The sequence below is a fragment of the Muntiacus reevesi genome, chromosome 4, assembly GCF_963930625.1.
Source record: "Muntiacus reevesi chromosome 4, mMunRee1.1, whole genome shotgun sequence".
Taxonomy (NCBI): Eukaryota; Metazoa; Chordata; class Mammalia; order Artiodactyla; family Cervidae; genus Muntiacus; species Muntiacus reevesi.
The window spans coordinates 2,750,521-2,767,397 of record NC_089252.1 but is presented as its reverse complement, the minus strand read 5'-3'; the positions used below and the strand labels follow the sequence as shown (position 1 = coordinate 2,767,397).

General features: G+C 49.4%; 1 protein-coding gene across 6 annotated transcripts in view; it reads left to right on the top strand.

Moving 5' to 3' along the window:
- Positions 1-16,877, top strand: part of ZNF236 (zinc finger protein 236) — a 68,481-nt gene that overhangs the window by 35,052 nt on the left and 16,552 nt on the right. For 5 of the 6 annotated variants that reach the window (XM_065932279.1, XM_065932278.1, XM_065932281.1 and 2 more), the window contains exons 14-27: positions 416-669; positions 1,333-1,434; positions 1,934-2,085; positions 3,467-3,570; positions 6,046-6,197; positions 6,898-7,110; positions 8,703-8,985; positions 10,418-10,521; positions 11,130-11,495; positions 12,468-12,613; positions 12,703-12,943; positions 13,343-13,522; positions 13,914-13,955; positions 16,268-16,423. In XM_065932279.1, the coding sequence (XP_065788351.1) occupies positions 416-669; positions 1,333-1,434; positions 1,934-2,085; positions 3,467-3,570; positions 6,046-6,197; positions 6,898-7,110; positions 8,703-8,985; positions 10,418-10,521; positions 11,130-11,495; positions 12,468-12,613; positions 12,703-12,943; positions 13,343-13,522; positions 13,914-13,955; positions 16,268-16,423 (2,495 nt within the window). The remainder of the gene's footprint in view (positions 1-415; positions 670-1,332; positions 1,435-1,933; positions 2,086-3,466; positions 3,571-6,045; positions 6,198-6,897; positions 7,111-8,702; positions 8,986-10,417; positions 10,522-11,129; positions 11,496-12,467; positions 12,614-12,702; positions 12,944-13,342; positions 13,523-13,913; positions 13,956-16,267; positions 16,424-16,877) is intronic. The other variant, XM_065932280.1, reaches the window with a different exon arrangement.

Below are 16,877 nucleotides of genomic sequence, written 5' to 3'. Positions count from 1 at the left end.
CTGGCAGGTCCCAGGACTTAGCGCGTCTCCCACGCGTGTGTGTATAGCGCTGAAAGCAGTCTGACGGCTCCGCCTCATTTCATGCAGGTCTTCTTCCCAACACTTGGGTTCATTGCACCATTTGGGTTGGGAGGGTTTTACTTTGAAATGTGGCCTCTCTTGAATTTTTTTAAGCTTTAAAAAATTTCTTATTGCCTTCAAGTCCATATAATCTGTGAAAGTATGTTTAAAAATAAGGGGACATGATTTTTCTTTCAGAATTATTAATAGTATTTAACTTTCAACTGGATTGCCATCATGACTTCAAAATGAGATAAAGTAAATTTACTGAGTAAATTATATCTTGGGCACTAGTAGCCCATGCCCCTGGTTTTTGACCGCACCTGACACCATGGACTGTTGGTTCCTTTTGAAGATATGAGCTCGCCCAGCAGCTCCAGCAGCATCAGCAGGCCTCCTCTATGGACGACAGCACCGTGGACCAGCAGGGCATGCACGTGTCTACCCCAATGCAGGTGGAGATTGAAAGTGAGGCACTGCAGCCCAGCGCCGAGGCTGTGGCCGCCAACCCCGGGGCCATGCTGGAGCTGGGGCCGCCGCACGGCGTGAGCGCTGAGGAGGCGGGGCTGGGCCCGCAGATGGCGGGGCAGCCTTTGGAGGCAGAGGAAGGTGAGCTTTACCTCCTAAGAGTTTGCAGCCTGCATCCCCCAGTCCTCCTTGGTCCTCTCATCTCTGACTGTTGTGGTCACGACCTGTGCTGTGTGTGTACATGTGAGCGTTTGCGAGGCATCTGGAGCTGTAGACATAGGACCTTCCAATACGTACTCTCTGTAGCGCACTGTTACCCCGAGGACACCGAGAAGCCTTTGGTCTTCATTCGTCTTCATCTGTGTGATTGCGTGTGCTATGTTCCAGCGACTCCCAGACTCCACAGGGTGAGGCTGCCAGCTGTCTGTCCCTGGAGCCTCAGCTCCTCATCCAGCCCGCTGCCTCCTGCAGGAAGGTCTCATTCAGAAAGACGTCCGCTCCCCTGGGGACACCGAGCTTAGTGACAGAGTCCAGCCCAGGGTCTCCTACAGGCCTAACGGATGATTGGCCAGCCAGCTGACTGTTTTGTTACGGTCCCAAAACGTGTTTGGTCTATGATTAGAACTTTGTAGTTTTTACCCCCAAATATGTAGATTTATATACACTATGTTTGCATTGTCTTCCTACTGTCTTTTCAAAATAAGGAAGCTAAGTTTTGGAAAAAAAGAAACCTATCCTTTTGGACAGATTGGTAGGCCTGCGGTAACTTCCAGGTCTGTGAGCCCCTCTTACTTCTGTCTTCAGACAGGTTCGTGGCCCCACAGCAGGCCCTGCAGGGGCACGTGGACCAGCTTCACGAGCAGGCACCCCCTCAGCAGTCCTTCGAATCGGCCGGCTTGTCTCAGGGTCAGTAGTGGGTCTCACCTGGGGCTTAACAATGAGCGGTGCCTGTCTGGGCTTAACTTTACAGCAACCTTGAGAGCTTCCTTTAACACTCTTTTGGAATGTATGGTTTCAATCCACATGCTATCTTACATGGATATTGTGTGTGTGTACATGTGTATGCACACATTATTTTGTAGTCTGTTCAGGTTTTCCAGAAAGTGATTTTAATAACCACGCTACATGTAGTTTCTAGCCAAGGAAAGGAAATTGAGCAGCAGTTGGGACTTAGAGGTAAGTGCGTTCTTGTGGCTGGTCTGTCTGCCGGCCCTGCAAGGATGCAAGCCTGTACACAGGTCACTTCAGAGCCTGCTGATAAGACTGACGACCCTGGTTCTAACTCAGAAAGCACACGTGTTACTTCAATTAGTTTAATTTGTAAAACCAGTCTTTTTTGTTTTTCTTGTGTGTGTGTGTAGCTTTAGCATTTTTGGTGGAATTCATGTTTTCTGACTTGTTTCAGGTTTTACAGTGACTGATACGTACAGTCAGCAGACCCCGTTCCCCCCTGTCCAGCAGTTACAAGATTCTAGCACACTGGAGTCCCAGGCCCTCTCCACGAGCTTCCACCAGCAGAACCTCCTTCCTGTGCCTGGCACCGACACCATTAATGTAGTGAGTGTTACAGAAGTGTCCTCATGAGCAGATTCTAGCTTATTCTTCACTGTAATTTTTTAGGTGCCTGGCACTGACACCATTAATGTAGTTAAACAAGAATAAGCTAATTCTAGCTTATTCTTCACTGTAATTTTTAAAAATTCATTTAAGAGCGTATGCATGCTCGTTACAACTTTAACACTGTTGCATCACCTGTGAAAAGTTGAATGTTTGTCATATAGGACTTCTTTTCCCTTAAAACATTTTTGTATAACTTTAAGATTTCATTCCCATCACATGGCTTTACATTTTCGGTTGAAAGTCAGGGAAGTCAGGATAGTGGAACGGACTTTGGTAACATCTGAAGGATGTCATGGTGCTTTAGCAATCAAACCTGAACATTTTAATCTGTGGGATCTTGAAAGAAACATGTTAGAATGCATGCTAACAGACTGAATATAAATATTGAGATGCATCATTTGAGATTTTGTTTCTTAGTCAAGTCGGGCTTCCCTGATAGCTCAGTTGGTAAAGAATCCACCTGTAATGCAGGAAACCGTGGTTTGATTCTTAAGCCAGGAAGATCTGCTGGAGAAGGGATAGGCTACCTACTCCAGTATTCTTGGGCTTCCCTTGTGGCTCAGCTAGTAAAGAATCCACCTGCATTGTGGGAGACTTGGACTTGATCCCTGGGTTGGGAAGATCCCCTGGAGAAGGGAAAGGCTACCCACTCCAGTATTCTGGCCTGGAGAATTCCGTGGACTGTATAGTCCATAGGGTCGCAAAGAGTTGGACACGACTGAGCGACTTTCACCATTCACCGAGTTGGAGGCATGTAGGTTTTTGTCCTGGTGTTGATTTTGCTGTTCTCGGAGATCTTTCGGTAGTGGTGGGGTGACGGGCCCGTCAGTTTTTTCCCTCTTTAAAAGCCTCTGTGGGAAGCTTTTGTCAAGTGGAAGACCTGGATCCTCCAGTGAAATTTTCAGGGCCTATTTTCCTAGCTGCTGCTCCTGGACTGGGAATGTGCTTCCCCCAACCCTGTGACTTTGTAGCAAGCGAGACTGAATATTTTGAGAAAGTGGTGCTTTTTGTTCACTCTCAGTGAGAGCAGAGCAAGTGCAAGAGTGATCTCTTAATATACATGGAAAATATGGAAAGATCAGTTTCATTCTTGGAAAACTTTGTATTACACAAGTTAATGGAAGATAAATACTTCTTTAATAAAACTGGTATAAATGATTTTTGTTGTTTTATTTGGCCCAAATGATTGCAGTGGCCTAATTGGGCTTTCTCCATTATTAAATCCACATTTATGGTTATGCTTATCCTTGGTTGTTAGGTGTTCATGTTCATTCATAGATATTCAAGTAGCCCACTCTGTGCTTCCGTTACATTTTAGACAACTCGTTTGATTCAGGAGTCCCCCCAGGAGGAGATGGACCTGCAGCCTCCGCGCCCCCCGTTCCTGGAGGAGACGGAAGAGCAGAGCCGACGCTCCTACAGGTACGCGGGCCCCTCGAGGCGCCCAGGCTCCTGCTGTTGCACTTGCAGCCACCCCGCTGTGCCTTGTGCCCCACTGCACCATTCCTGAGGCGTCACAAAAGCTCTGCAGAGAGACTGGCTTGCCAAAGCTTGTGCAGCTAATAAGCGATGTGGCCAGAGTCAGGATGCAGCAGGCTCTCCCTGTAAAGCATCTGCTGTGGCTTCCTGTCCCCACTGTAGGTGGCTGCTGCCTCGTTTTCAGAAATGGCTTAAATTTCTAATGTGCCTTTTTGTCTGCCGACATTTTATTCACACTCTGATTTAAACATTAACAAGTATTTGTTAATGTTTAATTTGGGATTTTGCATTGACATCGTCAGGTGAGACTAGTGAAGTGTTTCCTCGTGATTCCTCTGTGACATCTCCCTATGCTTTCCTGACAGTCAGCACTTTCCAAGAACTGCTGTGTGCCAAGCTGTCTGCTTTGTGCTCCTTCCTGTCACAGGTGAAAGCCTGGAAACAGAGAAAATAGGGAAATAAAATAATTTTTCTAAAATTTTGTTTTTAATAATATATGAATGGGAATTTTGATATTTATAATTATTTCATCCTTAATATGTTTCACAACACCTGAGAGGAGAAAAACACTGGATATTTATATATTATTCAGAACAGCTCTGTTTTGTGAAATATTTTACCAACCAGTGTATTAATTGACATTTCCAGGTGTCTAGATACTCAGGTGATTCTGACCCTAATGCAGCAGAAGGGTTTGCAGAGTTTTATGACTTCATAAAGAAAACAGCACATAATGAGTTTCCTGTTATGCTTAAAGGAATAGTTTCTAATTAATCAACTATTTTGCTGTAGGATTGCTATAGGTTTTACTGACTTTGAAATAAAATCATTGCGGGTGTAAGCAGAATTTGATCTAACACATTTTTATTGCTAGCATCTTACAGTTTTGTTTAAACGTTGGTATATACCTCCTTTCTGTGACAGCTCTGCCTGACTGTGTATAACTTGGTGCACACACTTCCTCTCAATGACAGCTCTCCCTTACTGTGTATAACTGTTGGTGTGCTCGCCTCCTCTCTCTGACAGCTCTGCCTGACTCTGTATATTGGTGCACACGCGTCCTCTCTCTGACAGATCTGCCTGACTGTGTATAACTGTTGGTGTGCACACCTCCTCTCTCTGACAGCTCTGCCTGACTGTGTATAACTGTTGATGCACACACCTCCTCTCTCTGACAGCTCTGCCTGACTGTGTATAACTGTTGGTGCGCACGCGTCCTCTCTCTGACAGATCTGCCTGACTGTGAATAACTTTTGGTGCGCACACCTCCTCTCTCTGACAGCTCTGCCTGACTGTGTATAACTGTTGGTGCGCACGCGTCCTCTCTCTGACAGATCTGCCTGACTGTGAATAACTTTTGGTGTGCACACCTCCTCTCTCTGACAGCTCTGCCTGACTGTGTATAATTGTTGGTGCGCACGCGTACTCTCTCCGACAGCTCTGCCTGACTGTGTATATTGGTGCGCACGCGTCCTCTCTCTGACAGATCTGCCTGACTGTGAATAACTGTTGGTGTGCACACCTCCTCTCTCTGACAGCTCTGCCTGACTGTGTATAACTGTTGCTGAGCACACCTCCTCTCTCTGCCAGCTCTGCCTGACTGTGTATAACTGTTGGTGCGCACGCGTCCTCTCTCTGACAGCTCTGCCTGTGTATAACTGTTGGTGCCCACGCCTCCACTCTGACAGCTCTGCCTGACTGTATAACTGTTGGTGCGCATGCCTCCTCTCTCTGACAGATCTGCCTGACTGTGTATAACTGTTGGTGCGCACGTGTCCTCTCTCTGACAGCTCTGCCTGACTGAATAACTGTTGGTGCACACACCTCCTCTCTCTGACAGCTCTGCCTGACTGTGAATAACTGTTGGTGCACACACCTCCTCTCTCTGACAGCTCTGCCTGATTAAGTATAACTGTTGGTGCACACACCTCCTCTCATTGACAGCTCTGCCTGACTGTGAATAACTGTTGGTGCACACACCTCCTCTCATTGACAGCTCTGCCTGACTCTGAATAACTGTTGGTGCACACACCTCCTCTCTCTGACAGCTCTGCCTGACTGTGAATAACTGTTGGTGCACACACCTCCTCTCATTGACAGCTCTGCCTGACTGTGAATAACTGTTGGTGCACACACCTCCTCTCATTGACAGCTCTGCCTGACTGTGAATAACTGTTGGTGCACACACCTCCTCTCTCTGACAGCTCTGCCTGACTGTGAATAACTGTTGGTGCACACACCTCCTCTCTCTGACAGCTCTGCCTGATTGTGTATAACTGTTGGTGCACACACCTCCTCTCTCTGACAGCTCTGCCTGACTGTGAATAACTGTTGGTGGAAAGTGCTTGCTCTTCCTCCAGCCTGGGGTGTCTCACTCATGGTCCCGCCGTGCACTGACGTGGTCTCTGTTGTGCCCAGGTGTGACTACTGCAGCAAAGGCTTTAAGAAGTCCAGCCACCTGAAGCAGCACGTGCGCTCACACACGGGGGAGAAGCCCTACAAGTGCAAGCTCTGCGGACGCGGCTTCGTCTCCTCCGGGGTCCTCAAGTCCCACGAGAAGACGCATACTGGTCAGTCTGCCTCGCACTGGGCACAGTGCGGTTCCGTGTGTTCACAGATTGTGTTGTCATCCCCCAGCCCCATTCTAGAGCATTCTCGTCACGCCCCAGAGGAACCCTCTACTTGCCTCCACGCCCAGCCCTGGCAGCCTCCGCCAGCTTCCTATCTGGACTGGCCTCCTCCAGGCATTTCCCATCAGAGGAGCCGGGAGACCCGCGGCCTTTTGTCGCTGGCTTCTGTCCCTCAGCAGGCGCTCAGGGTTCGTGTGTTGTAGCTTGTGTCCCGCTCCAGTCACGTTATGGCCGAGTCAGAGTCCACTGTGTGGGGAGACCACCTCCTGCTCGTCCACTCATCATTGTTGGACAGCTGAGCTGTTGCCTTGTTTGGCTCTCAAACTTGTTTAAAGCCTGGGCTTGATCAAAACCACTTTCCAGAGGGGCTGCGCTGTTTTCCTTGCCCACCAGCACTGATTTCACATCTTGTCAGCACGTTCTGTGGTCTGTCTGCTTCATGATGACCATCCTTAGAACACATGACATCAGCTTCCATTCCTTAAAGTAATCTCCTCCTAAGACACGCTCGGTCCCTAAGAGATTGGAGGTCACAGCAAGCAAGTGGCCTTTAGTTCTGTGCTGACTGAGTGCATCCTCGTTTGCTCTGACATGTGGCTTCAGGTAATGAAGTGTGTCTTCACGTCGTTTGTCGTCGCAGGAGTCAAGGCCTTCAGCTGCAGCGTGTGCAGCACCGCCTTCACTACCAACGGCAGCCTCACCAGGCACATGGCCACGCATGTGAGTGCAAAGCCCTACAGGTGTCCGTTCTGCGAGCAGGGCTTCCGGACCACAGTGCACTGTAAGAAGCACATGAAGAGGCACCAGACAGCCGCCTCGGGCGGCTCAGCGCCAGGAGATGCGGACGGAGGAGGTACTGCCCCTTGGCTGATTCTGGCTTATTAACCGGAGCTTCAGTGGCTCGTTCACTTCAAAGGTGATTGGTGCGTGAGCATTTCCCTTTCCGACTATGGAAGCAGTACATGCTCTTTGAAAGAAAGGTTCGGGAAGGCACAGACAGGATTGTTTATCTCACTGGTCACGTCGCACCACAGTGCCAGCGTCGCGCAGGGCAGTCTCCCTCCTGTGCACACACACACGTGGAGGTGGGTCTCAGTTCCTTAACCCACAGGCAGTCAGACCCCAGGCAGTGCTGGCGTCCACTTCACCTTGCCCCACTGATGTTCACCGCAGACACACTGGTCACCGGGGGGGGCACAGGCCTGCCTTAGTTTGCACAGCTGCACTGACTCTGTTGTGGTTCACGACATGAGCGCCTGTTACGGAGGCGCAGCAAGTGCCCAGGGTTTCCGTGTGGCAGGGAGCGCGCCCCCCGCGACACTGCCCACCGCATGTGCGCTCTCAGCCTGAGGGACACGACGCCATGTGCAGCTCAGTCAGCCTCAGACGAGGCTTTACCCCGTCCCCATGCCGAGTGCAGTAATCCTCAGAGTGTTATTTCATGCTTACACTTTGTGTTCTTACCAGATGATTTCTTCTGAGCAATTCCACGAGTGAAATTACAGTGATAGGAATGTGCAGCGTGCATGTATTTTGACATGTTGACGTGACGCCGGTGCACGGCGTTTTGACTTCTGTAACTGACGTTGTCCCACGCAGTGTGAGTCGTGCCGTTTTGCACGGTGTCCTGGGCCTGGGCTCCTGTCTGTGCTGTGTGTGTACAGCGCCGGCGCCTGATGTCTGTGGCTTGGATGTGCTGCGCGGGGGGCACGACGGGAGGACCGTGAGTGGGTTGGCAGCTCCCTCCTCTGGCTCTGCCCACCGTCCACTTGGCTATTTAGTGTTTCTCTTGTTCTTTTAAACATGTTTTAGCCATCTGTGCAGTAATGATGTCCCTTCTCTCCCCCAGCCAAAGCTTTTTTCCTTCTCAGTGACATTTTAACAGAAGCTTATTCCTATTTTTAATTAATGTAAATATGTTCTTACATTTCACTGAAAGAATACTTAAACACACATGTTTTTAAGTGTGGTTTTCTTTTTCCTTTCAGTAAGTCTTTTTAATTGAAAGCTGTTTGCTGATTATCAGTTCGGTCTCTCTGTTTGGGCTGCTTGTTTTCTCAGGCTAACTCCCTTTGTGCCATACTGGTGAACGCACGTCTGTGAGTGTGAACATGTTGACTCATGTGGATGCTGGTGTCAGAGCTCACCATTGGCCTGGCTACAGGGGTGGGGGCCATGGCCACAGGGGTGGGGGCGCTGTGGCCTCGGCATCCTCCCCGTCAGTGATCCCTCTGCCTGGGCGCCGCCTTCCTTGTACTGCTCCTTTACCAGGGACTGTGGCCCCCTTCTCCATAGGCAGTGGTGAGAAGAAACCCTTTTCCATCCCACAGATAACTGAGCTGCAGATTCTAACCACCTACATTTAAGGTCCATGTTCATTTTTGGTGGGTCTGCCATGACTCAGTGTCCCTTAGGAGCTGGTCCTTTGTCCCATGTGTTGTTTAGAGATGGGTCTGGAGGAGGAGGAGGACGGCTCCGAAAGAAGCACGTCCAGGAAGGCACGTCCCGAGGTCATCACTTTCACTGAGGAGGAGACGGCGCAGCTGGCCAAGATCCCGCCCCAGGAGAGCGCCACGGTCTCGGAGCAGGTGCTGGTGCAGTCAGCTGCCGAGAAGGACCGCATCAGCGAGATGAAGGACCGGCAAGCCGAGCTGGAGGCGGAGCCCAAGCACGCCAACTGCTGCTCCTACTGCCCCAAGAGCTTCAAGAAGCCCAGTGACCTGGTCAGGTGCGGCGGCCAGCAGCTCTGGGGGGGGGGCGGTGCCCGGGCCCCCTCGCTCCCCCTGCTGCGCCATCTGAACCTGGTGCCCTGAGGAGCACCCCGCTTTCCCCAGCTGCGTTTTGGGCTGGGGCGTGTTAGAGGCTTCCCTCAAGTTTCTCCAGCGCGTTAGTCCGAAGCCTGCTTACGCTGTAGATTCTTCCCTGCGCTTTTTTCTGTGTGACTGTGGTGGCAGTGAAAAAAGTTAAGCGTTACTGAGGACATCAGGCCCTGAGATGACGGCCCCGGGTGCCACCTGCCCATAGCCCAGGGGGAGGGCCCCGGGGTGGGGAGGTGATTGAGGTCTGGCAGCTCAGGGGAGATGGCTGGGGGGGGGCTCCCGGGAGGAAGGCCACTGTGCAGTGCTCCCAGACCTTGGAAAGCTCCTTACAGACAGCACAGCGGACACTTGCCTCTGCTTAAGGAGATGGAACTAACAGGGAGGGTAGAGGGTGACAGAGAGGAAGTGCTGTCGGGATTGAGGATGGGTGGTGATAGAGCCGGCTGCTTCGGGAGCTCCAGCAGGTGTCCTCCCGTCCTCTTCACACAGGACCTTCTGCAGGACAGGAGGGCTGGGGGACTTGAGGCGCTGCTGGGTTGGAAGTGCCCATCTGAGCGTGGCCAGCAGCCTCCAGATCCCTGTTGATGAATGCCTAGTTCTCGGCGCTGAGTCCCACCGCCCTGTGCTCTGCGGGCACTTGTGTGGGTACGGGGTCAGGGCTGATGCCCGCCGCCACAGGCCTCAAGCCGGTGCTGTTTCCAGCCTCCAGTCCCTGAATGCCTGCCCCCTGGCCACCTGCCAACAGTGGGTCATCAGACGGGCGGGACAGCAGCATCTTGTCATCTTAACTGGCTCCCTTTGATTCTGAGTCTGGGGAAATACCTTTTCATGTGGCCTTTGGATGCGTGTGTTTCTTTTCTAAGCTGCCTGTCTGTTGCCTCCTTTTCTCCTGTGATACTTGTTGTCCTGTAAGAGCTCTTTGGTTTTTAAGAAAATCAGCCTTGTTATCATTGGTCTTGCAGTTACTTTTTTGTTGGTGGTATTTTTTTATATACAGTAAAGCTGAAAATTTTTGTTTTTTATGAAAATTTTTATTTTGCTGAATTTATTTATTGCATTGATAGTGTTTAGTTGATCAGTTATGTCCCACTCTTTGCAAGCCATGCTTTGAACTATAGCCCGCCAGGCTCCTCTGTCCATGGAATTCTTCAAGCAAGAATACTGGACTGGGTTGCCATTCCCTTCTCCAGGGGATCCTTCCAACCCAGGGATTGAACCCTCATCTCCTGCGTTGCTGGAAGATTCTTTACCACTGAGCCACCAGGGAAGCCATATTGATAGCTATAAATTTAAAAGCATTAGGTTGTTTGTAACATCTAATTGCAAATGCTTCCTGGCTAGGCATGTTCGAATCCACACTGGAGAAAAGCCATATAGATGTGAGGAATGTGGGAAGAGCTTCACAGTGAAGTCCACCCTAGACTGCCACGTGAAGACTCACACAGGTAGGAGCAGACGCCTGCATGTTGCTCCGTGCCTCCCGACAGCATCTTACACTTGTTCCTGTGCATTTTGAACACACAGACTTGTCAAGATTATAGAAAGCTTAAAAATCAGGAATCATGAAGAAATGAATGTAAAAGATTTGAGATTCCTGATCTAGCACTGAAGGAATGGATCTGGGTCTCCAATGTGGAGTTACCAGCGGTCATTCAGACTTAAATACCTGTGTTAGTTAGAAAGATTACCTCCTGGTCTGGTTCAGGCTGAGAAGAGGATGGTGATAGGCAAACTCACCCTTTCTAAAAGTGGGGAGCAGAGACCCTGATGCAGGGTGCAGTGTGCCTTTGTGTTGTGAAAGATGAAACTCCAAACTCAGGTCCTAAACAGTGACCTTGACTCACTTTTAAGTTTCCCAGCCACATGTCCTGCAGGAGTGGGGGTCCTGGGAGCACGAGGGGTGGGGGTGGGGTGGGAGGGTGGGGAAGATGGACGCAGCACATGGGTCCTAGGCGGGAGGCGAGGAGGGGCGAGGCGGGAAGGGAAGGAGGGGCGGGGCGGGAGGAGGCATGGGTGAACCCTCTGCCGGGCTGACTCTGTTCTCTTCCCCCAGGCCAGAAGCTCTTCAGCTGCCACGTGTGCAGCAACGCCTTCTCCACCAAGGGCAGCCTGAAGGTGCACATGCGCCTGCACACGGGCGCCAAGCCCTTCAAGTGCCCGCACTGCGAGCTGCGCTTCCGCACGTCGGGGCGGAGGAAGACGCACATGCAGTTCCATTACAAGCCGGACCCCAAGAAGGCCCGGAAGCCTGTGACCCGGGCGGCGGTCGAGGGCCCGCAGCCCGTGAGCGCGCTCCCCGCACCCTCCACTGACCCCGGCGTGTTCATCATGAACAGCCCGGTGCTGACCGGGCAGCTGGACCAGAGTCTGCTGCAGCCGGGCCTGCTGGGCCAGGCCGTCCTGCCAGCCTCAGTGTCAGGTGGGCCGCGCGTGCTGGAGGCGCGGGTTGAGGCCGTGGGGGACTCATGCGCTGTGTCCACCCAGCCGACTCCCACGCTGCCCTCCCTGAGGTTTTCCCAGGAAGCCGTGGGAAGATGGAATTCCATCTTTCAGACGTGCTGTCTTTCCGTTTCCCATTCTCTCTACCACCCTTTCTGCATTTTACCCTTCAGCTGTTTGGTCTGTTGGGCTTAAACCTGTCTGTTTCTAGGTATTCTCAAAACTTAACAGACATAATATATTACTCCTCTTAAGCCTTATTTTTAATACACTGCAATTATTGAATTGCTCTTGGGTCACAATAGTGTTTGAAAAGCATTACATTTTAGTCAGGTAATATTTACTAATAATATTAAATAAACATTATCTTTTGTGTACTTACAAAGAGTGAAGCAAATGTTCATCTTTACTGGATGTCTTAAATGGCTGTCTCTCTGTCTAATGACCCATGGCACAGTTAAAGCCCAGTAGAATGATAGCATTGTCTTCCATTGTGGACTTAATCAGGGTGATCTCTCTGAGCCTCGTTTCCTGATGTGTTAAAGATGGATGTTACCTGTTTCACAGGGTTTGTTTTGTGATAGTTAAGTTGGACACATGTTAGTGGTGCTGTTCAGACATTTACTCAGTCGTGTCCGACTCCTTGCTACCCCATGGACTGCAGCACGCCAGGCTTCCCTGTCCTTCACCATCTCCCAGAGTTTACTCAAACTCATGTCCATTGAGTTGGTGATACCATCCAGCCATCTCATCCTCTGTCTCACCCCCTTCTCCTGCCCTCCATCTTTCCCATCATGTATTTATATATGTATGATAGAAAGTAAATACTATTATTTGTTAACTGGGTCATACTAATATGTGTGTAAAGCATACTTGGAAATCCTTGTATAGCATTGAGTTTTTCTGTTTAAGGAGGTTTCTGGCACCCAGTCATCCCTGCTGTCTCTTGTAGCTGGTGGTGACTGGACGGTGTCTTTGACGGATGGGAGCCTGGCCACCCTGGAGGGCATACAGCTACAGTTGGCAGCTAACTTGGTGGGGCCCAACGTCCAGATCTCCGGGATCGATGCCTCCACTGTCAATAACATCACGCTGCAGGTATGACACCTGCTCAGCGCCTCTGCACTTCCCAAGTCGGAGTCACGCTCCACGTGACTTTTCCATTACAAGGCCCTCTGTGCTTTCAGATTGACCCGAGTGTCCTGCAGCAGACCCTACAGCAGGGCAACCTGCTTGCTCAGCAGCTGACCTCAGAGACTGGCCTGACCCCGCAGGGCAGCTCCCTGCAGACGCCAGACAGTACGGTCCCGGCCAGCGTGGTCATCCAGCCCATCTCAGGCCTCTCCCTGCAGCCCACGGTGACTTCTGCCAACCTGACCATAGGCCCGCTTTCGGAGCAGGACTCGGTGCTGACCACCAGCAGCAGCGGTGAGAGCTTACGCGTGGCTGGTCCTGGCAGCTGGGCTCCAGCTCGCTGCTCACAGTCACACACCTGACCCTAAGATGCTGTTTTCTTCTCTGTGTGAAGCTTAACAAATGCATCATATGTCCTAAGAATGCAGTAAGCTTTTTTTTAAGGATAAATGATGTTTAACCAATACATGCACAGAGATTATTGCATTCATAGAACTGGCTTCCTATTTCAACATAAGAATTTTCTTTCTCTTTTTTTTTTTTTAAAAATCATTTTAGATGAAGGACCTAGAGATGACTGATACTGTGTTTCGAATCTTACAAAGTCTTAGTTTCACTAAAGTTTTAATAGGAGAAAGGAGAGCATTATGATTTTTTAAGCCCAGCTTTGTTCTGTTTTATAATGGTGACCAGGGACACAAGACCTCTCTCAGGTGATGACCTCACAAGGCCTGGTCTCCACCTCCGGCGGCCCCCATGAGATCACCCTGACCATTAACAACTCGAGCCTGAGCCAGGTGTTGGCCCAGGCTGCCGGGCCAGCTGCCGCGTCGTCCTCGGGGCCTCCACAGGAGATCACCCTGACCATCTCTGGTGAGTCTTCAAGTTTTTAAAATCTGTTCACCTGCAGTTTAAGTAAATCTTATCTGGTTTTTTTTTGTTGTTTTTTGTTTTTTCCTGTGAGACTGAGCTTTGCATAAATCCTGTGCTTCAGGAAGTGTTTGTAATTTATCTGGGAAACTCCATTTAGTGAAATGTTCCTGCGGTTCATATCTCATGGCAGGAATTAAACATGGTGGTTCCCCATGCCACTTCTAGTTTGAGCCAGTTAGTTTGGTTATGTATTTTTTGTTTAATCAAGAGCAGAAAACCGTACTTCATAAATGCTTGTCATGCTCCTTTGAACTGAAGGAGTGTAATTAGTTTAAGTGTATACTTTTGGTACCCCAGAGCATTACAGATACCCACTCTCCTTACCTTTCAGAATTCTTCTCGGATCATGTAGAAAATAACGATAGAAAAATAGGTAAGTGGGTAGAAAACACCCTTTGGCAGCGCAGGCCTCTGGGCCGGCCTGCCGAGCCTCCGTGTCGGTAACCAGGCCTGTGATGCTCGCCGTCAGACCACCCCCTCGTCTCGTCTGAGTTAGCTTGGAGCGCAGTTTACAGGTGTGCTTTGTCCACGTACTTCTTAGCTATGAACTCCGTGTTAACTGAGCAGTTCTTAAATTTAGCAACAGCTTTTTTGACCCTTCTTGTGCCCCAGGTCCTATTCTAGTCACTTTGATAAATATTAACTCATTTAAGTCTTATAGAAACAACCTTGTGAGCTTTTGTTTTTTCTTTTTTTAAAAAAAAGCATCTTGCTGGGAGTCAGAGTAGCCTCCCTGGGGTCCCGGTGTGGCCGCAGGCAGCACTGTGTTTTCCCGGACAGCGCTGGGGGTGTGGCGGCCGGACCCTGGGCCCAGCCCCAGGGGGTCCACAGTGTCGCCTCTGCTCCACGAGGCTCCTGCAGAAACCATTATTGGCGTAGCGCAGGTATTGAGAAGGAAACCAGAAGCTTTCTCTTTTAAGAGGTGTCTTTATTCCTTTCAATTTGTGAGAGAAATTGGAGGAACTGTTCCTAGATGGAACTCTTTAGTGACAAGCACTGATTTTTAGGTTCTAACAAGCAGCAAAAATTAACTTATCTAATCCAGCAACCTTCTTCTGTCTGTATATGTGTGTGTGTGTGTGTGTGTGTGTGTGTATTTGAATTTTAGTGTTGGAAATGGAAGAGTTACTTTAAGAAAGCTATTTTGTTGATCAAATTAACTTTTTTTGAGTAATCTCAGTTTTAGAGGTGTTTTGCTAGTCCTAAACAAAAAGCACAAAGTGTGGGATTCTTGCTTCTGGTTCAGAAAATTTGGTTTTTTGTTTGTTTGTGGATTGTGCATCTGTTTCTCCTGTCTTTCCCTATATTGATCATTCAGTTATTTTATTGCTTTCTAGTGTATTTGATGAATATAAGTTTTTTAAAAATTAGCTTAAAAGGTTTATCATAGGAGAAATCTTAGTTAGTTGATGAAACTGATGAAGTTTGCCCAAACTTTAAAGGCCTAAGATTTATCTCCTGTCTCCTCATTATTGTATGTGTCGCGCATGGGCTCTGAGGACTCCTAAGCCAGCAGTTTCTTAGCCCACTCTGAGAAGTCTGGAAGAGCTTTTAATTTGTGGCCACTTACAGAGATTTTCAGTTATTTTGTAGAATGTTCTTTTTTTCCATGAGTACATGGAATTATACATGCTTGTGAATGCTGGAATACAAATATTACTTCAGTTAAGTTGTGTAGACCTTTCAGCAATTCATAAGAAGAGAAGTAAGCATTGGGTGAAGATGAGGACTGTGGTCAGTCTCCCCGACTGTCTTACACTGTAAGAGGGCTCCTACCTGGCAACTCTAGTCCAGTTATTCACAAAGAGCCTTGTCGAGCAGAGAGGAGAGCGATGCCACATGGTTTTGAGCCTTTCCCCACAGGCCTCTGACTGCGGTCTGCTCTGCTGGTGGTAGCTGCATTTCCCGTCTCGCTCACACCTCCGGCGTTGCTCAGCAATCTGCGCTTGCAGATGTGCGCCCGTGTGGCGCAGCGCTGCCGGCACTGGTACAGCCTAGTGCGTCATCCATTCTGTCTTTTTGCCCTCCAGTTTCGTATATTTGTTTTGCTTTCACCTGGCTTGACAATAGATTTTTTTTAAAGCAGCTTGTCTTTGCCAAGTCTTTTCAAAGCATTTAGCCTGGTTTTCATTGAAAAGGCAACAGGTTTTTCATGTTCCTGTTCCTCTATTTGCTCACTGCTTGATCATGTTATGAGATTATGAAACTAATGAGGCTGGTGGAAGCCTGAGTCTCCTGGTGGGAGGACGTCACGGTGTGTGCAAGCCTACTGTGCGTGTCCAGGGTGCTGCGGGGCAGAGAGCCTCCCGCAGCAGAGCCGCCGTGGCCGCCGCCCTCCTGTCCCTCCATCAGGCCCCTGAGGCTCCAGCTGGTCGTCCGCCATGTTGGGGAATAGTCCCAATTCTGTTTAAGTCGTATTCAACAAAGCATGTAGCCATAAGTGCTTAAACATGGAGTTAAAGTAGAGCTGTTAGGAGTTACTCAGGAACTTCATAGGTTAAAACATGTGGACAGATACTTTCATTGAGGGCAATGCATTTCACAGTCTTGTTTTCATTTTTTTGTAAAATGTTAAAAATGAGATAGTTTTCATTTTTAGAGGGATGTTCTTATATGTTTAGCACACTTAGCAGTGTGTAAATTAACATGTTACTTTCAGATATCACAATGTTAATTTCTGTTTAGGTCAAGATCTTATTCAACACAGTTCTAATGGAAGTAGTGAACTAAATGGAAGCATAAGATTGTCAGCACCTACAATCAATAATCAATCCGCAGGTGCCACCTTGACGATAAGCAATGATCAGCTTCTCTCGCAGAGCGCAACGTTGAACTCTTCAGGTACGCAGTGAACAACCGAAAGGCTTCTTAACGTGTTCGTCGAAGGGCTGTGTGCGTCCTCAGTGGGAAGGGCCACCTGTCCCTCCAGGTGACAGCTGTGTCGGCTTCCTGTTCTCACGCGTTTGGTGTAATTCCTGACGATTAGAGGCTCCTGTGTAATTCTGGGACCCAGCGCTCTCTCAAGCATTACTGAGCTTTCAGGGTTGTTCCTACGTCCTGCAGAGTAAAGGTAAATGGTCTTGGGCAAGCGTGCGAGGCAGCGTGTGTCTGCAGGCCGGCCCCGATGGCTCCGTCACACCCAGGCTCCGAATGGCTCTCGGCTCCGTGCTCTGCGGGGTGAACCCTGTGCTACGTTTTCCTGGGCGCACGATGGCAGAATTACTCACAAAAGGCTTCTTTCTAAGGCTTCAAAGTGTCGACTTTAATAAAAAGTAAAAGTAAATGGGCTCCATCA